Here is a 22,775-nt window from a genome sequence, read left to right as displayed (position 1 = left end):
TTGGGCTACTACTTGCCAGGCACCAATGGCTCACACCTGCAGTCCTAGCTATGCAGGAGACTGAGATCTGAGGTTTATGGTTCAAAGTCAGTCTTGGCAGAGAAAGTCCATGACTTTTTTTTTTTTGGCTGGGCCTGGGGCTTGAACTCTGAGCTTGGGCGCTGTCCCTGAGCACCTTTTTTCTCAAGGCTAGCGGCTCTACCAGTTGAGCCACAGAACCACTCCCAGCTTTTTCTGTGATTAATTGGAGATAAGAGTCTTCATAGACTTTGCTGCCTGGGCTGGCTGCGAACTGTGGTCCTCAGATATCAGCTTCCTAAGTAGCTAGGATTATAGGCGTGAACCACCAGTGCCTGGCTAGGAGACTCATCAACTCTAACCACCAAAAAGCTGGAAGTGGAGCTGTGGCTCAAGTGGTAAATCGTTAGCCTTGAACAAAAATAAAATAAAAGGCTTAGGGACATCATTCAGGCACTGCGTTCCTGCTCCAGGGTAGGAGGGGGTGAGAGGACTACTTTAGAGATTTTTAGTAAACAAAGTAATACCACCTATTTACCAAAATGGGAAAAGTTAATATCTATGCAGTGGCTATTCATGAGGCTGAGTTCCAGAATACCACATGAGAAGCCAGTGCAGGTAGAAAGAGTCTACAAGCGCCATCTCCAAAATAACCAGCAGAAGGCCTAACTGGAAGTGTGACTCAAGTGATAGAACACGAACCAAGCAAGCAAGCTGAGCAGCAAGAGGCTCTAAGTTCAACCTCAGTACCAGGGAAGGAAAAAAAAAAAGTATATATATATATATATACGCGCGCGCGCTGATCATTGGGAAAAATTCATTACAAATATCTGTTCATGGATGGATGTTCAAATTGTTGCATTGCCTTTTTTTTTTTTTTAGAGGAAATTAGGAAATAAAAAGCAAATTAGCTGAACCACCATGAAGCTGAAACGAGGTACCACCACCTGAGTCAATTTAAACATACTTTGGGGGGCTGGGGAGATAGCCTAGTGGCAAGAGTGCCTGCCTCGGATACACGAGGCCCTAGGTTCGATTCCCCAGCACCACATATACAGAAAAACGGCCAGAAGCGGCGCTGTGGCTCAAGTGGCAGAGTGCTAGCCTTGAGCGGGAAGAAGCCAGGGACAGTGCTCAGGCCCTGAGTCCAAGGCCCAGGACTGGCCAAAAAAAAAATAATAATAATAAACATACTTTGGGCTTTTGGGCCACTGGGTATTCTGAGCCCTTAGACCACTCAGAAGGCTCTAGATTTAACAGATTCAAGGTTCATGTGCAGTATATTGGTCTGTTTGCATTTGGTAGCAGCTTGAAAGGGTGTTTGGGGGTGTTTTGTTTTTGTTTTTTATTTTTGTTTTTATGAGACAATCTCAAAAACTGTCTAGGAACTGGTGATCCTTCTGCCTCAGCCTCCTGAGTGCAGGGATTACAGGCATGGACCACATGCCTGGAGATAGGTGATTTACTGCTGATAGTTCAAATTGTTCTTCTGTGGATAAAAGGAAAGTAGGAATGCCCAAACACAAAATGTAAATCAAAGGCTACTTTTTTCCTCTGTGAGTGAAAAGTGTTTTCTGCAGTTATTACAAAAATATAGAAAAGAAAATTACTGCTCAGTTTGCAAAAGCAGCTGTTACTTGGGATGGCATATTTCAAAGACCAGAGGCATGTTTGTATTTGTAAATGGCAGTTAATGTTCTATATCCCGAAGTATCTAGGGTTTTTTTCTTAAGACTAGGGAAATCAAAACATTACAGTCTTTGGGCAGAGGAACTTGGTAATCAGAAGGTTCAGAAATTGCATTATCTTTTGAGCTCAGAATTTCATTTCTAAGAATTTATCAGAAAGAATAGCTAATAAGAGAAGGTGGGGATTTCCTCATGTTGCTATTTCTGAGCCTGAAAACCACATCTCTGGGTATCCAAAAAATATGTCATTGGGTATGGAAAAGTGCCGTAGTTTACAGGTGGACAGAGCGGACATAAAGATGTACTTCAGAATATTACTAGCTGTATTCAATTTTTAAAGGAGGGGGCTTCCTAATTTTTAAATTTTTTTATTTGTTTTGTTTTTGTTGCCAGTCCTGGGGCGTGGACTCAGGGCCTGAGCACTGTCCCTGGCTTCTTTTTGCTCAAGGCTAGCACTCTACCTCTTGAGCCACAGCGCCACTTTATATATTTCCTCTATATATGTGGTGATGAGGAATTGAACCCAGAGCTTCATGTATACGAGGCGAGCACTTTACCACGAGGCCATATTCCCAGCCCCTAATTTTTAATTTTTAAACTGCCTTTTGTGTGATCTGCTTCCTAAATGTGTTTTCTTTTGTCCAGTACTTTATTGTCAAGTTTCCTATTTGAACCTTTGTATTTTGCTTGTAGGGACCCTACCAGGACACATTGGAATTCTTGTTGGGTAGTAGAGACGAGTGTAAGAACTTCTGGAAGATTTGTGTGGAATACCACACCTTTTTTAGACTTTTTGACCAGCCTAAGCCAAAGGGAAAAGCTGTCTTCTTCAGCCGAGGTTCCTCCTTCAGATACAGGTAGGGCTGTGCCTCAGGCTCTTAAGGAGGGAGGGAGGGAAGGAAGGCAGAGAATCCCATTCACACAAGAACTGGCAAGCACATAGCAAATAAAACAAAAGGAAAGGGGCTGGGGATATAGCCTAGTGGCAAGAGTGCCTGCCTCGGATACACGAGGTCCTAGGTTCGATTCCCCAGCACCACATATACAGAAAACGGCCAGAAGGGGCGCTGTGGCTCAAGTGGCAGAGTGCTAGCCTTGAGCGGGAAGAAGCCAGGGACAGTGCTCAGACCCTGAGTCCAAGGCCCAGGACTGGCCAAAAAAAAAAAAAAAAAAGGAAAACAGATACTTTGCCTAGAAAAGGCTGTTATGGCCATTAATGGTTACTCAACTATAATCTTAGCTATTTGGGAGGGAAAGACTGGAGGATCGTGGTTTAAGGCCATCCAGGCAGAAGGATTCATGAGATGTCATCTCAACCTGTGGCTGAGCACAGTGGTACACACCTGTTGTCCCCAGTGACACAGAGAAGCACAAAGAGGATGATCACCACAGCCCAGATTAGGTATAAAGCCAGACCCTACCTCAAAAATAACTAATAGAAAAAGGTTATAGAGACCTGGTTCAAGTGGTAGTGCATCTTCCTATCAAGTGGGAGTCCCTGAGTTCAATCCTCAGTACCACCAATAAACAATAAACCAGTAATGCTTTTTACAAAGTATAGCTTTGAAATATATACATGTATATTTATGGGAGAGGATGGGCATATTCTTAACTGGAAAATTAAAACTGTGAATTGTTGTTTATCCTTTTTTAAAAAAAACTTGAATCTTTATTCACAGTGGAAGAACTCAGAAACAATTAGTGGACTATGTCAAAGATGGTGGGATGAAGAGAACTCCATATGAAAGGTAAAATACAAAACAAGTGCCTGTAAAATTAGTATTTCAAATATTTCTTTTTTTTTTTTTTTTTTGCCAGTCCTGGGGCTTGGACTCAGGGCTTGAGCACTGTCCTGACTTCTTTTTTTTTTTTGCTCAAGGCTAGCACTCTGCCACTTGAGTCACAGCACCACTTCTGGCCGTTTTCTATATACGTGGTGCTGGGGAATCGAACCCAGGGCTTCATGTATACGAGGCAAGTACTCTTGCCCCTAGGCCATATTCCCAGCCCCAAATATTTCTAAACTACTTAAATTTAAATCATTACAACATACAAACATTTCAGTGCTTGAGCTCTTTTTCAGTTTTTTGAGGAAAGGAGGTTGATAATGTCTTCATGCAGACATTGCATGCATATTGACCCGACTTAGTGGTTTTACATAGTATGCTGAACTTTTAATCTGACAATGTGTGGAATTTTTCATTTAGTGTAGGTATATGTTTTTACAACTCTTTATGGCTTGTTTTAGGTTTTTTGTTGTTGTTGTTTTTGTGTTGCTACTGGAGTTTGAACTCAGGCCCTAGGCATTGTCCGTTAGCTTTTTTTTTGCCCGTCCTGGGGCTTGAACTCAGGGCCTGAGCACTGTCCCTGGCTTCATTTTTTTGCTCAAGGCTAGTGCTCTACCTCTTGAGCCATAGCTCTACTTCTGCTCTTTTGATAGTGAATTTAGAGATATGAGGCTAATAGATTTTCCTGCCCAGGCTGGCTTTGAATTGTAATCCTCAGATCCCAGCCTCCTGAGTAGCTAGGATTACAAGCATGAACGACCAATGTCTGGCTAAGTGGCCTGTATTTTATTTCAGTTATTGTTTCCTATAGCCTGCTCATTTCTAGTACCCTCGCCCCACCCCAACCTCTGCAATTTTTTAATTAATTTTTTTTTTTTTTTGGCCAGTCAGTCCTGGGGCTTAAGCCTGGGTACTGTCCTTGAGCTTTTTTTGTTCATGGCTAGCACTCTACCACTTGAGACACAGTGCCACTTCTTGCTTTTTCTGTTTATGTGGTACTGAGGAATTGAACCCAGCACTTCATGCATGCTAGGCGAGCACTCTACCATTAAGCCACATTCCCAGCCATCTCTGTAACATTCTTGGGTGAGTTCTTTTTCATGGACCCAATACACACTCTCTTCTCTAGAAGCAGGTGTGTGGATGAAGAGGGTCTGGCTATTGGCACTTGTTCTGTTTTGCAGGCGGCACAGCAAGACTCGAACATCTTTCCATGCTCTGACTGCAGACTTACCCAAACAGGTTAGTCTTTTCTGGATGAAACCATACACAGAATTCATTACCTACCTGTATGCTTAGAAAACCTTCTGCAGTGTTACAGCAACAGCCTCCAAATTGGTCATCCAGCAGTTCCAATTCTGAGACTCAGTCTTCAAATTTGAGTCCTAAATGTTGTTCATAGTCCACTGGAGAATCCTGAGCACCTGCCACCCCCTTAACTATCCATGCAGAACAATGTGTCACTACTTTAGGGGAAAGGACCTTGTCCTGTGCCACATTGACCTCAAACTTCAGATTCCCCTGCTTCCACCTCCTCAGTACTGAGACTTCAAGTGCACACCACTGTGCGTAGATCATGTGTCACTGTCAGGAAACTGCCTATGTAAAGCATGGAGACAGCCTTGCTTTACATTTCACATGTGTTGCATGATTGCTTTTGTACTAAAGCAGGGACATACAGAAGGTATGCAGATACCTGAGTGAAGAACATGTAGCAGGGATGCTCCCAACCTTGTTGCACTGACACATCAGTGGCCATTCTGTCCCAGTGCTCTTCCTAGGTCATATTTCCCTGTTGCCTCCCACAAAGGTATGTGAATGTACCTAGAACCCTGTCGTTTTCTGGTAGTACTGTGCCATTACTGCTGACTGGTGCTTTAGCATTCTCATGTTTACAGATTTTATCTTGTTATGTCTGCACAATGTTCTTATAATGAAGGTTGACTGGTGTTCTCTCACTTATACTTCCTGGAAGCTTCCAGATCCCCACTTTCACCTTCTTGTTGTTGTTGTTTTGGCAGTACTGGCATTTGAATTTAGGGCTTCATGCTTGCTAGGTAGGCACTGTACCACTTGAGCCACTCTGCCAGCCCTTCACATCCTATGTTAAAGCTCTAGTGCTTAGAAGCAGCTTTTTACTAGTGGATTATTTATTTTTTGATATTTTAAAACAGAGTCCTCACTGTGTAGCCTAGGCTGATGTCAAACCTGCTGTATTTCTATCTCAGCCTTCCCAGTGCTTAGATTACAGGCATATACCACAATACCAATAATGGGTCTTTTTTTTTCCCTCCCTGGTACTTAGGCTTGAACTCAGGGCCTTATACATTTACACAGCCTTTTTGCTCCTGGCTGGAACTTTACCACTTTTTTTTTGTATTTTGGTTTGTTTGGGGTTTTTTTTGCCATTCCTGGGCCTTGAACTCAGGGCCTGAGCACTGTCCCTGGCTTCTTTTTGCTCAAGACTAGCACTCTGCCACTTGAGCCACAGCGCCCCTTCTGTCCGTTTTCTATATATGTGGTGCTGGGGAATGGAACCCAGGGCTTCATGTATAGGAGGCGAGCACTCTTGCCACTAGGCCATATCCCCAGCCCCTGGAACTTTACCACTTGTAATGTACAAGGTTTCATCTGCTGACTTGAAATAAAAATTCTCCAGTCTGAATAACTAGGATTTTAGACATCGGCCACCTGACCCCTTCTTGTAAATGCGTTATTTATTTACTATTTTATTTTTATTTATTGTGTGTGTGTGTGTGTGTGTGTGTGTATGTGGTGTATATACTGATCCTGTTGCTTGAACTCAGGGCCTGGACCCTTAACCTTTTTTTTTTTTTTTGCCAGTCCTGGGGCTTGAACTCAGGGCCTGAGCACTGTCCCTGGCTTCTTTTTGCTCAAGGCTAGCACTCTACCACTTGAGCCCCAGTGCCACTTCTGGATTTTTCTGTTTTTGTGGTACTGAGGAATTGAACCCAGGGAGGGCTTCATGCATGCAAGGCAAGCACTCTGCCACTAAGCCATATTCCCAATCCCCTTAACCTTTTTTTGATCAAGCTTGGTATTCTACCAGTGGAGTCACAGTTCTACTTTTGGCTTTTTGCTGATGAATTGGAGATAAGAGTGTCTCGTGGAGGGAGGGGAAGGGGAAGCACAGAAATCGTGAGACAAAGGGTGAACCAATTTAGCAATTAAACCCACTAGACACTATGTTGGAAATTAACTACACAACTTGGAAATGGAGGAACTGAAAGAGAATGAGGGATGGGATAACACTATTCAAAAGGAAATGTACTCATGACTTATGTACACCTGACTTATGTAACTGTAACTCTTCTGTATATCATCTTTACAGTAATTTTTTTTTGCCAGTCCTGGGTCTTGAAATCAGGGCCTAAGCACCTTTCCTGGCTTCTTTTTGCTCAAGGCTAGTACTCTACCTCTTGAGCCACAGTGCCATTTCCAGCTTTTTCTGTTTATGTGGTGCTGAGGAATCGAACGCCAGGCTTTGAGCATGCTAGGCAAGCACTCTACCACTAAGCCACATTCCCAGCTCAATAAAATTTTTTTAAAAAGAGACTCATCTGGGGCTGGGAATATGGCCTAGTGGTAAAATGCTCATTTCGTATACATGAAGCCCTGGGTTCGATTTCTCAGCACCACATATATATAGAAAGAGAAAAAAAAAGCCGGAAGTGGCGCTGTGGCTCAAGTGGCAGAGTGCTAGCCTTGAGCAAAAAGAAGCCAGGGACAGTGCTCAGGCCCTGAGTTCAAGCCCCAGGACTGGCAACAAAAAACCAAACAAAAAGAGACTCATCTCCAATTTGCCAATAAAAAGCTAGAAAAAAAAATCTCATGGACTTTCTCACCCAAGCTAGCTTCAAAATGTTATCCTTAGATCTCAGCCTCCTGAGTAGGTAGGGTTACAGGCGTGAACCACCAGTGCCAGGCTCTAATGTATCTTTTAAATCAGGATCTTTACCTTTTCCAGAAATGTCTCTTCTGGAAATTATTAAACCAATTGTAATTAAAGGAGAATATCTTTTTTGTTTATTTGTTTTGTTTTTGTTGCCAGCCCTGGGGCTTGGACTCGGCCTGAGCACTGTCCCTGGCTTCTTTTTGCTCAAGGCTAGCACTCTGCCACTTGAGCCACAGAGCCACTTCCGGCTTTTTTCTTATGTATGTGGTGCTGAGGAATCAAACCCAGGGCGTCATGTATACAAGGCGAGCACTTTACTACTAGGCCATATTCCCAGCCCTAAAGGAGAGTATCTTTTTAATTGTTTCTTTACAAATTAATTGGAGGAGCTATGGCTCAGCAATAGATTGCCTGCATAACAAGTAATTCCAGATCCTGAGTTCAAATCAAAGTCTCACACACACGCACACATCCCCCCCGACACACACACATAACATAGTTTAAAGATTACTTTTAGGCTGAAATACTTGCAATATAGTTTTTGTGTGTGTGTATGTGCCAGTCCTGGGTCTTGAACTCAAGGTCTGAGTGTCCCTGAGTTTTTTATTTTCTTAGAGCTGGCACTATACAACTTGAGACACAGCTCCACTTCTGGCTTTTTGGTGGTTAAGTAGAGATAAAAAGTCTCAAAGACTTTACTGCTTGGGCTGGCTTTGAACCATGATCCTCAGGTCTCAGCCTCTCCTAGCTAGGATTACAGGTGCAAGCCACCAGCACCTGGCAATAATGTATTCATTTTAAAAGCCAAAGATGAGTGATTACCAAAAATTGATCAGCTGAATGTGATGGTACATGCTCGTAATCCTTGCATTCAGGAGGCTGAGGCAGTAGGATCTCAAAGGTCTGGAGTTCAAGGCTAGCCTGAGTATCGTAGGAAACCCTGTCTCAAAACAAACATGATGTGCTAGACATGGGAAAATAGATGAATATCTTATGAACCACAAGCTGCTATTTTGTTTCTAGAATGATGGTTATCAGGCCTTCTGTCAAGGCATTATATATATATATATACATATATATATATATACACACACACACACCTACACCTATGTGTATTGCCTGTGTACATATGCACAGTCCTCAAAGCATGACTGCATCTTAGTGGAAGCATACATGAGGATTGACACTTAGGTAGAGAAGAGAATCTGTGTCTTTGCATGTAAAATCACCAGTCTGGACATGGTTAGGGTGCCCACCGAAAAGTGTGTAACAACCTGGCTGCTTCATTGCCCTCTAGTGCTGCCTCATTCTGCCTCAGGCCTCCTCACCCATACTTGAGGCCATGAAGTGCTTTGGAAATGCTCCAGCACTCCAGTGCTACTGAGGTCGACAACTTGCATCCTGTGCAGTCACACCCTGCATCTTTCCTTGCATACATCAGTGGACTGATTTGTATCTTCGCTCATTGGTGATAATGAATCTCTGGATTTGTCATCTAATGTTGGCACTATGGGTAGAATTGTAAACACCCAAATATGTCAGCTTGAGATATTGGGGTGGTGAGGGGTACCACAAAGATATGGGCTACATGCCTCATGTTCTCTTAGCTTTTTCACTCAAGGCTGACATTCTACCATTTGAGACATACCTCCACCTTTTTAAAACTTCTTAATTGGACCTGAATCCCTCATATTTGCCTGCCTGGGCTGGCTACCAACATGGATCCTCAGTTCCTAGCCTCCTTAGTAGTAGCTAGGATTACAGGTATGAGCTACTGATACTTGGTTAGATACAGCCTCTCTAGAATGTGGACATTTCATGTCATAAGAGAAAAGAATTGAATTATAAGGGATTATAAACATGGTGCTGAGTCGGTTTGCATTGCTACCTGCATTTACAAAACTCTGATTAGTTCCCCTCTTTAGAAAAGCTGTGGGAGGGGCTAGGCCTAGTGGCAAAAGAGCTTGCCTCATATACATGAAGCCCTGGCTTCAATTCCCCAGTATCACATATATGGAAAATGGCCAGAAGTGGTGCTGGGCTCAAGTGGCAGAGTGCTAGCCTTGAGCAAAAAGAAGCCAGGGACAGTGCTCAGGCCCTGAGTCCAAGGCCCAGGACTGGCAAATAAATAAATAAATAAATAGTAGAAATTTAAAAAAAAAAAAAAAGCTGGGGGCTGGGGATATGGTCTAGTGGCAAGAATGTTTGCCTCGTATACATGAAACCCTGGGTTCGATTCCCCAGCACCACGTATGCAGAAAACGGCCAGAAGTGGTGCTATGGCTCAAGTGGCAGAGTGCTAACCTTGTGCAAAAAGAAGCCAGGGACAGTGCTCAGGCCCTGAGTCCAAGGCCCAGGACTGGCCAAAAAAAAAAAAAAAGAAGAAAAAAAAAAAAGCTGTGGGAAATATTTGGATGTCCTAAGTTGGACTCCGTTCGCTTTGAACCTTGGAATGGTGACTTTTTAAAAAATATTTATGTATATATTTATCTTTGTATACTGAGATTTGAACTCAAGCAGGACCTTGTGCTTCTTTAGGCAAGCACTTTACCACTTGAGCCACACCCCCAGTCTAGTGATTTGTAATGGTATGTTTGTTTTTTTTTCTTAATTTTGATCTGCAGAGCATGTCATTCACCGAGGGCTTGAGGACTTCGGCCTCCCTGTCTTCAGCAAATGCCTCCTTTTACCTGCTCTCCACCTCCCCTTTGGCTCCTCCTGGTCTGCCCAACTTCAAAGACAGCAGCTGCTCCCTTGCAGATCCCCAAGCTCCCTACATCAAGAGTGCAGCAGCAGAGAGGAGCAGAGGAACAGTGGCTGATGGCCCCAGCACTCAGTCGGCCTTCCTCCCTGGGCCCCCTGCACTCCAGCCTGGTCCAGGTGTTGGGGTTTGTCATGTGATGAACAGCTGTAGTTCCACCTGTCCTAGGGGGCAGGGTCTTAGTGCTTTAAACCTAGATATAGGAAGGGTCGGTGGGGGGCTCAGAGCTGCTCAGAGAAAGGGCAGTGGTGAGGATGACTTCTCTGTTGAGTCATTCCTGTCCAGGGTGGAGTACCTATGTGGCCGGCAGTGTCGAGGGGAGGGCCCTGGTTTCACATTGACAAATGCACAGCTGCAGGTTTCTGAGGAGTTCATAGATGATGACCCAGCAGACATCTCTTTCTTTGCTGGAGGCTCTGAGGCATTTTCTTTCCCATATAGCTCTTTAGTCTCTCAGGACCCCCGGACAGCTGCCCATCTCACTGTGTCGCCTCCCTTGTGTGGTCCAGAAACCTTCCAGCATCCAGAATCTGCCCAGTCCAGCCCAGACAGATACTCCACTGAGGCAGTAGACATGAGTGTAGAAGATGATTTTGAATTTGGGGAGGGAAGTGATTTCAATGGCAATGTGCAGCCCTCTGACACCTCAGAACTCTTTGAGGTGAAGGCACAGGCTAGCCTCATGCAGAGCCTATTGAGCCCTTCTGAGACCAGTTCCCTTAGGAACAACCAGTCTGAGAACAGCTCCCTCAATAATATGCCACTGCATGGCGGGCTGCCTCTGCTCACATCCAGCTCAGCCAATCAGTCTGAGGCCAGCTCTATGGTCAACTTCCCAGCCTACTCAGTCCGCTCAGAGTCCAGCTCAGCCTTCCAGTTCTCTGATATCATTGACCAGTTAGAGCAGCTCAGCTACCCGCCCACAACAGCTGAAGACTCCAGCAGCACAGACACAGACTCATGGGACTCTGAGGCTGAGGCTCCCCTGGACATGAGCCTTTTCTTCAGCAACCCTTTTGTACAGACAAGTAGAGAGAGAGGCCCTTACAGTTTGCAGAACAGTTTAAAGTGTGCAAGTCCAGGAGAGCAAGCAGACAAAAACCCATCTTGACCACTTCAGAGTCCTTTATGAGGATATCCCCTCCCTTGTCCATATAGAGATTCCACACAGAATCATTTGGTTTAGACATAGGAAGTGATTACATTTATACAATACAGTCAGTTTTTTTAAATTCCTGACTTAAATTTCTTGAATGTCAAAGAATTTAAATTTCCACTTATAGTAATGTCCGCACTTATGCCATCAGTTTAAAGTAGACGAGCATTTCTACTGTTCCTCCTGGTGGCTAATACGTTGCCATCTGAAGGCTGAGGAATTAGCCTCTGTAGCTTTGGGCTGGGGCATGTGCCTTTGATTCAAGTAAAAATTGGTGCTACACGTTTTGAATGTTACACAGTTCTGGTTTGTGTTGCCTTTTTTTTTTTTTTTTTTTTTTTTTTGCCAGTCCTGGGGCTTGGACTCAGGGCCTGAGCACTGTCCCTGGCTTCTTTTTGCTCAAGGCTAGCACTCTGCCACTTGAGCCACAGCGCCGCTTCTGGCCATTTTCTATATATGTGGTGCTGAGGAATCAAACCCAGGGCTTCATGTATACGAGGCAAGCACTCTTGCCAGTAGGCCATAATCCCAGCCCCTTGTATTGACTTTTAATCGAATGTATGTTATTATTCCTGTTATCCTGCTTTGCAAGTTGAGCCATGGTACTCATACTCAGTTAGGATGTAGGTTTATCTGATTTGTCCAGCCAGTGAAACTGCAGGAAATCTGTATACAATGCCTCTTCAGCCCCTGCAGGAAGGGATGTCCCTGAAACTGTCCCTGTGCCAGAGGGCCTCTGCTTGTCACTTATTGGAGACTGAGGCAGTGCTGTGTATAGAGTGCGCTTGCAGGAACACTGCTCAAGTGTGAGCTATTCTTCTCCTTATTATGTGTAAGAGATCATAGATACAATGGTGGCAGCAATGCAGAACCAGACCCACAAATGGGCCGAGGCATGATGGTGCACACTGGTGCAGGGAAGCTGTTTCTCCTACTTGCAGAACAGGTTATTAGTGTAAAATTATAAGAACATAGATGCCCCCAAATGTGAGAATTCTTGGGTTCTTGCTTTTCATCTGGGAAAAGTGTCTCTATCACATCAGGGCGGTTTGCAGACACGATGACGATGGCTGTGTCCAGTGGATGCCCAAGGCAATGAATGGAAAGCCCCTGGCTGAAAACACTACAAAAGTTGGGACTGATACTCTTTGGCACATACTGGATGTGCCACCAGTCGATGTCAGGAAAAGCCACTGTCATGCAGCCCAGCGCCTCACCAGTGCCAGACGCAGGCCTGCCCTGGTCTACACTGTTGAATTGGTCCAGTACACAGATTGCATATTTTGGCAGACGGAAACTGTTGATGGTTTTCCTTCCTGATCTTAGTGCAATGCAGAAGTAGTTTGATTTTCTTCCCAAAATGTCCTGTGGAAGCTTTTCTCAGTGCTGGAGATGGGTCTTGCACATGGTAAGCAAGCACACACTCTGCCCCTACTCCTCATCTCTCCTATGGAATTTTTTCATTTCCACTCATGTGTGAGACCTCTAGTTTCAAGCTGGAATGGATTTACTCTATTTGCCTTGGTAGAGGCTCTGAGCTGTGAGGCGTCATGAACATATTGGTCCGTTGTTTCTTGTTAGTATTGCTTGGACACTAGTAAAGGGTTTATGGTGAAATGCATCATGTAATTTCTGGGTGTTTTTTTTTTTAGCTTCCTTAAGCATAGAGTCTCAATCTTCTTGTCTTTTGGCTAGAGCTTCAGTATTACATCTCTCCTCTTATAGTGTAGAGCAGTCTTCTGAAGATTGCTGTAAAGCAGGATTGGCATTCTGTGCTCCCAGCTGCTGTCTGTGAAGGCTCCTTTGGCTAACATGGAGAGGCTGTTGGTGAACTTGGCACCTGTTTACAACAGGACTGGGCAGGACAATTTGTTCTCTCCTCATGAACCACTCCAGTAGTAAACCTTGCATTTGTATACTGAGGTAGAATTAACATATATGAAACACACCACATGGTAGTAATGACAACCTTGCCCTTCATTGCATGTTGCCTAAGCATTGATTGATGCGATGAAGTGACAGTTGTCTTTGTTTTTTGTTAAGGAGCCCACCCTAGTGCCTGAGTAGCAGGTATCTAGGTTTGGTACCAGATGAAGCTGATGCACTGGGAAAGGGGGTGTTCTTTCAAAGGGGGTATGAATGGAACTGTCCTATAAGGCAGATCTCAGTGTGCCCTCTTGAAGATTATGAATAATTCTCAGCCATCTTCTGGTAGGCCTCCTATAAAATGGATTTTGTTGTTCTTGTTTTCTGTTAATTGAGCCTCACTTTGAGGAGATAATTTTTAGTTAGAAAATGTTCAAAATATACAAAAGCAGGAGGGCTACAACAAGCCCCAGTCCCCACTTCAGCATTGCTGATACTTGGCCACCCTTGGTTTGCCTCTCCTTCTCTTGTAAGTTCTGTGACTCTTATATTTTAAAGGTGTGCTGTCACTTACCTCAGAAACCCTATATGTGTCTCTGAAACAGGACACTGTATATCCCCACATACATATCCTCTAGTTCGGAGAACATACCTAAATCACCTAGTTCTCTTCAAAATGCCTGTTAAAACAAGGCATGGTGGTGCATACCTGTCATCCTAGTGGGCTCAATAGGCAGGAGCAGAAAAGTTTAAGGCCAGCCTGAGCTATATACTAAGACCCTATCTCAAAAGCAATAAAATACCTGTTAGCATCTTATTTGTTAACATCAGTGTGCGTGATACAAAATACTTGTGAGCATCTGATTTTACATCGATAGATGTGATACATGCTAGGTTTCACTTAAATCCCTGTTCCTAGACAGTGCCTGATATGGGAGGAGAAGACAGACTAGTGGTCCTATCCCTTCTTTGAAGCCTGGACTGGCTGTGCTGAAGGTTGATCCTGGCACTATGCCAGTAGGCGCTTGAGGTCTGAGTCACTGCTGAGCATCAATCCCTTACTGTCACTGGCTTCCACAGTTTCTCCTTGAGGGACAAAGCAGCTCTAAGTGAGCCCAGCATGCAGACCAGTGCTCCATGGTTGGTACTGGTGAAGGGTGATGAAGCCACTAAGCCCAGACACTGTACTTCTTTTATTTTTGCCAGTCCTGGGGTTTGAACTTAGGAACTGAGCACTGCCCTTGAGCTCCGTAGGAGCCACAGCACCACTTCCAGCTTTTTTGTGTGTGTGTATGTGGTACCGAGGAATTGAATCTAGGGCTTCGTGCATGCTGGGCAAGCACTCTACCACTAGGCCAAACTCCCAGCCCCAGATACTGCACTTCTACACCTTGAGGCAGCACCCCAAGAGTGAGCAGGTGCGAATTCTGCATGTCTTGCAGTTTTTATTTTTTACCAGTCCTGGGACTTGAACTCAGGGCCTAGGCACTGTCCCTGAGCTCCTTTTGCTCAAGGCTATCACTCTATCTACCACTTGAGCCACAGTACCACTTCCAGCTTTTTTGTGTGTATAGGGTACCAAGGAATCAACCCCAGGACTTCATGCATGCTAGGCAAGCACTGTACCACTAAGCCACCTTCTCAGCCCCTCTTAACAGAGCTGTTTGCCACCTTAGTTACATCCAGAGCCTTGAATTGGGACGGGCCTCTGCTGCTTTGAACATGGCATCTGCTAGAGGCTGAGTCCCATAATTCCCAGGAGGTGCTGAGGCTGTCATAACCTGCATCCATGCCAATAGATGGCCAGTGTTTTGGTGTAGGTAAACAAGACTACCAGCTGATGATGCCTTTTGAACTTCATATGTCACTAACAGTGTACTCTGCTTCAGGTAGAATGCTTTTTTTATTATTTGCCAAGTCTGTTGTATTAAGTCTCCAAGTCTCAGTACTTTACATAGGCCAATATGTGAATATTTCAAGTCTAACTGCATAGTTATGTGTTAACAAGATTGACTACACTAAAAATATTCAGTTGTATATACTGTGATTTTTTTTAAGCATTAGGTGTTATGTGCCTTTTTGTATCACAGAAGCATTCTGTAAGCAGCACTATATTTAACCCCCTTCTCTCCAGAGCAGCCATGCTATAAGTAGTGCTGATGACCAAAGGATGGGCACCAGCACCCAAAATGGTTTAATATAGACACCTTGAACCTAATGGTCAAGCCCATTCTCATTATTGTCACTTTGCCAATTGTGATTTAGTCCTTTCTGATAGCTTTGGTATACAGGTACATTTCAATTTTCATTCAGGCTTCACATTCTGCTGCTGAGTAGGGGTCATGGTGCAAAGCACAGGCTGTGGCCGTGACGATGCAGTGACACACAGAGCACACATGCACTTAGCAGTGAAGTGTTTTATGTGCCAGTCGATGCTGATACAATCAGTACATGTTCAAGGTACACTTACACCTTCCCAGCTCATGAACATCAAAAAGAATCTAGTGCTAGGACGGTTGCTTCATAATCAGAAATGTCAGTCCTCGGGGACTTGGAGAGGGGATACTAGTGTTTGTTCTCAAGGCCATAGAATTGCATCTGCCATGACATCACACTGGCTTACCCTGTAGCCAGGTGTGCTGTGATAGGATGCTGTCACCGGCAACAGGTGCTGCTGCTGTTATCCATGCAGCAAGTACACTGCAGTGTCCACAGCGCTCAGAGTCCTGTCTTTTATGGAAGTACTTGCATTCATTCCCGTAGGAAATGAAGAAAAATGGAGCTGGAATTTTTCTTACACATTTGAAATTTGTTTGCTCTTCAGAGACATTTTGTTGTCTGGTTTGCAGTACTTAATTTTTTGTTTTCCATTGAAATTACCATTTGTAAATTTGCAGATATGTACTAATTAAGAGTTGTTTATTCAATAAAATAAGGAAATATTTACTATTCAAGTATCTTTTTTTTTTTTGTGATGGTCCTGTGGCTTAATCTCAGGGCCTGTGTAGTGTCTCTGAGCCCTTGTGCCCAAGGCTAGTGCTCTACCACTTGAGCCACAGCTCCACTTCTGGCTTTTGGGGGATTCATTGGAGAGAAGAGTCATGGATTTTCCTGCCCAGTCTGGCTTTGAACTGCGATCCTCAGACCTCAGCCTTCTGAGCAGCTAGGATTACAGGTATGAGCCACCAGTAGCACCCAGCACTCAGGTATGAATTTTTTTTTAATTTAATTTTTTTTGTGGGGGGGCCAGTCCTGGGGCTTGAACTCAGGGCCTGAGCACTGTCCCTGGCTAGCACCAAGGTTAGCACTCTGCCACTTGAGCCACAGCGCCACTTCTGGCTGTTTTCTATATATGTGATGCTGAGGAATCGAACCCAGGGCTTCATGTATAAGAGGTGAGCACTCTTGCCACTAGGCCATATTCCCAGCCCTCAGGTATGAATTTTTAAATAGACTTCTTAGTTTCTTTTCCCTCTCTTTAGAATTTTGATTTATATAAGTTAAAAGCAATTTCACATACTAAATCCATCCTTGGTCCTTTAACTGGCTGCATATTTGTGCAACCCCTTCATTGACCACTTCACAGGCTTTGGAGCCCCAAACATATGCTACAGTGGGGAGATGGGCTTGTTATCAGTGTGAGTGATGACATCTCTACCCAAGGCCAGCAGGGGGCGATATCTTGCTTCTCTCAGAAGGCTCTTTAAATCAAGATGTTGGCTGATGTGACCAGAGTGGCCAACATGGCTGAGAGAGGTTGTAGGGGCCCATGGTCTGCACTCAGACCACATGCCACACCTCAAGGTATAGGCTTGTGATGCCACTTGCTGTGTTGGATGGTTGCCATGGAGATGTGCACAGAGCAGATGCTCTGTACTGAGTAAATGCTGCTGGACTTCTGGACATTATTGCCTGCTCTCATCAGCTGGATCCACCCTGCGAAGCAGGGTGACTGACAAGCACAGGGCACTGCCCCATAACAGCAGGACTCAGATGTTGGGCAGTCTGTACTCTAGCTCTGATCTCAAACTTTTCCACTTGACCAACCTAAACCTACTACTGTTTAATGGAGCTGTCCATGCTTCTCCAGCCTCACCCCCTAGAGTGTATGGGACTCCCCACCTCCCTCCCACTTCCTGAGCAGCAGCAAGTTCTTTAAAAACAGGCTCCCCTCCTTCTGGAGTGCTTGGAGCACAGAGCCAGCCGCTTGTGCAGCACTCTAGGGGAAAGTGACTACACTGTGGGCTTGAGGTACCAGACACCTGATGGGCAGAGGAAACAAATGTGCTCCGAGTGGGAGGCACATGGGCCCTCCTGGAGCCCAGCATCAGTGTTCCACCGGCCATGGGAGGAAGTAGCCATGGTCATAGTCCTTGTAGGGAAATACCCCTGGCGTGCACTTGAGGGTCTCCCAGACCCCATGGGGTCAGTTACTTCTCACATATAGCAGTGAATCTTGGGCTCAAGTCCCCTGTTCATGTGGGCCTGCCCTCTGCCCATACCTGTCCAGCACTAACTGCTCAGGAATAAAGCAGTGACCATTCAGTGGGTACCCAAGGAGGTGCCTTGGTATAGAAATCCTGATTAATGGGGATGAGAATATGGCCTAATGGCAAGAGTGCTTACCTCGTATACATGAAGCCCTGGGTTCAATTCCCCAGCACCACGTATATAGAAAATGGCCAGAAGTGGTGCTGTGGCTCAAGTGGCAGAGTGCTAGCCTTGAGCAAAAAGAAGCCAGGGACAGCGCTCAGGCCCTGAGTCCAAGGCCCAGAACTGGCAAAAAAAATAATAAGAAGAAATCCTGATTCACAAAACTATTTAAAAGCATTTCTAAGTTCCATAGGGTGACTCACATAGGTAGTGAGAATCACGAAGTACGTCATTTCTGATGCTTGTCACTGGGTGCCTCTCAGCGTTTTATATAGGTATCAGTGTGGGGTATGGGTATTTTACTTTCGGGATTTTTGTTGTTTATTTGTTTTCCAGTGCTGGGTATCAAGGGCCTCATGCATGCTAGGTGAGTGCTTTCTACCACTGAGATTCGCCACTGACTCCCAAGGAATCAATATTATTAGAATAAAAGTATCAAAACCCTAGACCAGCTGCCCATGTAGAGGGGGAAAGGACACAAGTGGCAGGCTGTGACTGTGGACAAGCTGCCCTCTGGCTTTGTGTTAATTTGTTAGTATACTGTTTCAGTGTCCCCCTTTTGTTTTCTTTTTCCCCTTCTTTGGTACCATCTATCTTTATTTGAAGGGATGACACAAAATAGAGAAGGTATGTGGATGATTTGACAGCACAAGGTAACAGTGACCCCAGTGTGTGTGACCTGCCTTGGTGATGGTGCAGGGAAGTCAGTCTACAGCTTCGCTCTTGTCATCACTCTCCCAGGGGTGCTTGGCAGAAGAAAGTTCTGTCACTGCCAAAGCCACGGGCATTACATGGCCCCAGTCCTTGGCTAGATCTCACTTGCTTGTTTATACTGTGAGTCTCCGTGAAGTCACACGGCTAGGGGTCTCTGTCATGGGTTCCCACTGTCTCCAGCGATAGTGCCCACTGCACTGCATTCAAACTGCTGGATCTTCCAGTCATCACAGCCTGGTTTCTTGACATCCTGTAGGAAGATCTAGCTGCTTCACTTCTACAGCTGCATCAGCTTCTCAGTGTATTCCCTCTTTGGAATCTGGTGACAAAAATACTTCTCGAAGTTCTTCAAAGCCACATCATGGTATTCAGTGCCCTGAGGCAGACAGGTAGACACAGGAGATGCGGAGTTGCGGGTTTTTCTGGTGATGGTAGTTTTGGTACACCTTCAAAAGGGGCATGATCATCACACAGCAGCTGAGAAGGCTGCTGGAGCCTAGAATAGGCTATGGGTCCCTGAGGAAGGGAGAAGATACCAGTGCTCTGAGTAGCCTGTCAGGGTGGAAGTGTAGAGCACCAGTTAAGTCCAAGTACTGTTGGAACAAGAAACCACAACGGCTTTCACCTTTTCCTACCAAAGAAAGAATCTTATTTATTTTGAGAAAGATTAAAGAAGACAATGCTTGTTGGGGGCTCTTCACATGTTGGAGCACTGTGAACTAGAGCCAACACTGCTTTGGTTCTGCTGGGCACTAGCTCAGAGCTTGGTGTGTCACCTAGCCTGCAATGCAGACAGCCCTGTGGAAAGGTTCCTGCTCTGTAGGTAGAGACGTAGAAAGGGAGGCGAGCTCCACACCAATAACAGGAAGAGGTGAACTGAGATGGAGGCCCCTTGTCCTCTTCCTCTGACATACATGTCAGAGCCAAATCCTGTGTGAAAGTGACTCGTGACGTCCTAGTCCAGCAGCAAAGCCAGAAACCACTTCTGCCACATTCCCATCTAGTTTGGGTTTTTTCTTCTGGGATTAGCAGTTCACTATTTGAGCAAATGGTTCTTCTTCTTCTTCTTCACAAGGTAAACTTCAGCTTGATACTGAGGTTTTCCAAACAAAAAGATTGTTTCTCCACTGTTAGGACAGCACTTTTTGAGGTTTCTTTATTAAAATTTTAAGGAAGCGAATGTAAATTTATGAAATCTCTTTCGCTGGGCATTGGTGGCCCAAGCCTGTAATCCTAGCTACTCGGGAGCCTGAGATCTGAGGACCGCAGTTCAAAGCCAGCCTGGGCAAGGAAGTTTGTGAGACTTTTACCTCAAATTAACCATTAAAATCCAGAAGTAGAGTTGTGACTCAAGTGATGGAGTGCCAGCCTTGAGTGAAAAAGTTCAGGGACAGTACCCAGGCCCTGAGTTCAAGTCCCACAGTTGGCACGAAAAGGAAAAGCAAAAAAGAAAACCTGTCTTTCTTTTAACTGCAATAGTTCTTTTTCATCATCTTTCACCTCTAGTGAGATAAAAGCAATGTCTTAAAAGAAAAAGAAAACACAAAAGTATAATTTATAATATATTCTTTAAATAACATTTCAAAAATTATCAGACGAATTCTAGGAAACTTTTGGCAATGAAGAACTACCAAAAGGAAAACCACCTAACAGATAGGTTCACTGCTGCAGCTGAAATGAGTTTTAGATTTTCAGTGTCCTTTGAAGACAGAGTTAGGTCTTGCACCTCTGAGTATGTGAGTTACTTACTATTTCTCCCATGTTGTGAGCAGCCCCCCCCCACCTAAGCTGCACAGGGGGGTCCACCCCAGAAAAAAAGTGCTCAGCAAATCATACCTCTCAATTGCAAATAACTGACTTTTGGGAAATAAAGGATTTTTGTGTACAAATTAGTCAGCCATTTGTGACAGGGTAAGGGATATTTACTGTAGAGTGGGCATATCTTCCTACAAGTGGTGTGTCTGTAGAGTTGTTTCTGGATGAATTTTGTAACAGACTCTTATAGCTCTGAAAACCGCTCCTTCTGACTGCTTTTTAATTCAAGACCTTGATTGTTGGAGTCTGTTCTCACAAATTTTTAATAAAAAGACATTCCCTAGCACCTAAAACTTGATGGTTAGCTTTTTTAAAAATTCAATTTTTTTTGTAGTATTGGGATTGAACTCAGGGCTTTGTCCTTGCTTGGTTTGCTTACTTGACTGGCAGTCTACCTCCTAAGCCACTTCCCCAGTCCTGCACTTTGCTAAATTTTAGAAGTCTCAAGGAATTTTCTATCTGAACTGGCTTTGAACTGTGCCTGGTATCTCAGCCTCCTCAGTAGCTCCTTCAAAAAATTTTAGCTGTGTGCTCAAATACGCTTTAGCAACACTGAATGAATTTTCCAAGCCACGGAACAGTAAGCTCAGCACCCTTTATTGTCTTCTCCAAGCTCAGAGTAGCACTGACATCACACTCCACACATCAGTCCCGAGAGGCCTAGCCACCCTCCACTTTCTTGCTGTGCAGTGGTGGTTCCTGTATGACATGCTTCATGGACAGAGACATGGTCATTCAGTGGCCTAGATGCACACAGGTACACACGGTACCATCCCACCTTTAGAAGTTACACAGTTACTGCCACTGGATTTGGGTGGGGGTGGGGCTGTTGTTACCAGGGAACAAACCCATGATTTTGCAAGAGTCGGGCAAATGCTGTTGTACCACTGAGCTAGATTACAGCTGCTCCCACAGATTTTTTTACCTTATCAGATGAGGGTCGTGTTTTTGTAATGAAAAGTGTAGATACAATTTGTGTTGTTTGCTATAGCTAACATTTTAATTAGTTAAAATAATTTAAAATGATAAGAGCTCCAGCTTTGAGCAAAAAAGCCAACCAAGAGCTTAGAACCCTGACTTCAAGCCCCAGTACCACACACAAAAGTTTAATGGCACCTTGCGGTACCTTATCCACTAAGTTTTTGAGTTAATAACCACTTTGAGTTGTGAATAGCAAGTATGATAATGTCAATGACAACTTTTAACCTCCATAGGAACAAAAGCAGCTGAATCCAAAGGAGCATTCTTTCCTAAAAAAGAGGCTCCATCCTTTGAGTTTTCACTAAGGGACTGTCTATTGAACATTGTGTTCTTTTTTGGTGGCTGTTGCCCTATATTTCATGACAAATCCAGCGAGAGCCTAGGTGCACTGCCCATGGCTACTGATACCATTTCCTCACATTTCATCTCCTTCTACTTAAAATAAAGTCAGATTTTACAGCAACTTCTGTTTTGCTTTTCTTTTAAGACAGTTTCACTATGCCAGGGCTTGCCACAAATTCATGATTCTCCTTCCCGCATCCTCTGAGTGCTGGGATTATGGGCATGCCCCACCACACCTGTCATGCAGCAGTTTTTTCATTACTGCCACCTAGAACTTTCTCTGGACTGTATATCTTCAAGTGTGGCATGTGAGGCGCATGGGAAATGGTAAAGTGGCAATCTTTGACATATTTTCTTTTTTTTTTTTTTTTTTTTTTTTTTTTTTGCCAGTCCTGGGCCTTAGACTCAGGGCCTGAGCTTCTTTTTGCTCAAGGCTAGCACTCTGCCACTTGAACCACTGCGCCACCTCTGGCCGTTTTCTATATATGTGGTGCTGAGGAATCAAACCCAGGGCTTCATGTATATGAGGCGAGCACACTTGCCACTAGGCCATATCCCCAGCCCGATCTTTGACATATTTTCATAGCTAAATGTAAGAAGTTGCTTTTAATTGTATAGTTGTGAAAAAGTAGATAAATTAGCACATCTAGAGTTTTCTCTGAACTTTAATTACAATAAAGGACCTCATACAATTCTGGCTTGTTAGGGACAAAGGATTTAGGAGCACAAATCCTAAATAGTGAATCGTTGGAAACATAGCTGTTCACCTAGGAAGTAAGCCCACACCTCAGAGGCTAGATCCATTGCCTAGCTCCACTTGCATTTCTTCACAAGAGACAGATTGACATGGCAAAGAGAAGTGTACGAACTTTGTTAATGGTGTAGCATACTTTTGTAAAATCAAATTCTAATAAACTGGCTAGTCATTTTATATAACAGTGCTGTCTAGGTCTTCTGTGTCAATGTATGTTTCTGTTTTAAAATGTATAGAAAGTTCCAGAGTAAAGTTCCATCATGAACATTCCTCTTTTAAAAGAGGTCCCAGAGTTTGTCAATGTGAAATAAGGCCTTCCCCTGG

General features: G+C 44.3%; 1 protein-coding gene across 4 annotated transcripts in view; it reads left to right on the top strand.

Moving 5' to 3' along the window:
- Farp2 (FERM, ARH/RhoGEF and pleckstrin domain protein 2) overlaps nt 1-22,775 on the top strand; it is a 99,572-nt gene that overhangs the window by 49,088 nt on the left and 27,709 nt on the right. For all 4 annotated transcript variants that reach the window (XM_048344359.1, XM_048344360.1, XM_048344361.1 and 1 more), the window contains 4 exons: nt 2,400-2,563; nt 3,386-3,454; nt 4,678-4,735; nt 10,034-10,289. In XM_048344359.1, the coding sequence (XP_048200316.1) occupies nt 2,400-2,563; nt 3,386-3,454; nt 4,678-4,735; nt 10,034-10,289 (547 nt within the window). The remainder of the gene's footprint in view (nt 1-2,399; nt 2,564-3,385; nt 3,455-4,677; nt 4,736-10,033; nt 10,290-22,775) is intronic.

This window comes from Perognathus longimembris, chromosome 4, assembly GCF_023159225.1.
Source record: "Perognathus longimembris pacificus isolate PPM17 chromosome 4, ASM2315922v1, whole genome shotgun sequence".
Classification (NCBI taxonomy): domain Eukaryota; kingdom Metazoa; phylum Chordata; class Mammalia; order Rodentia; family Heteromyidae; genus Perognathus; species Perognathus longimembris.
Note: the sequence above shows the minus strand (reverse complement) of the source record. Positions and strands in the feature narration are given on the sequence as shown.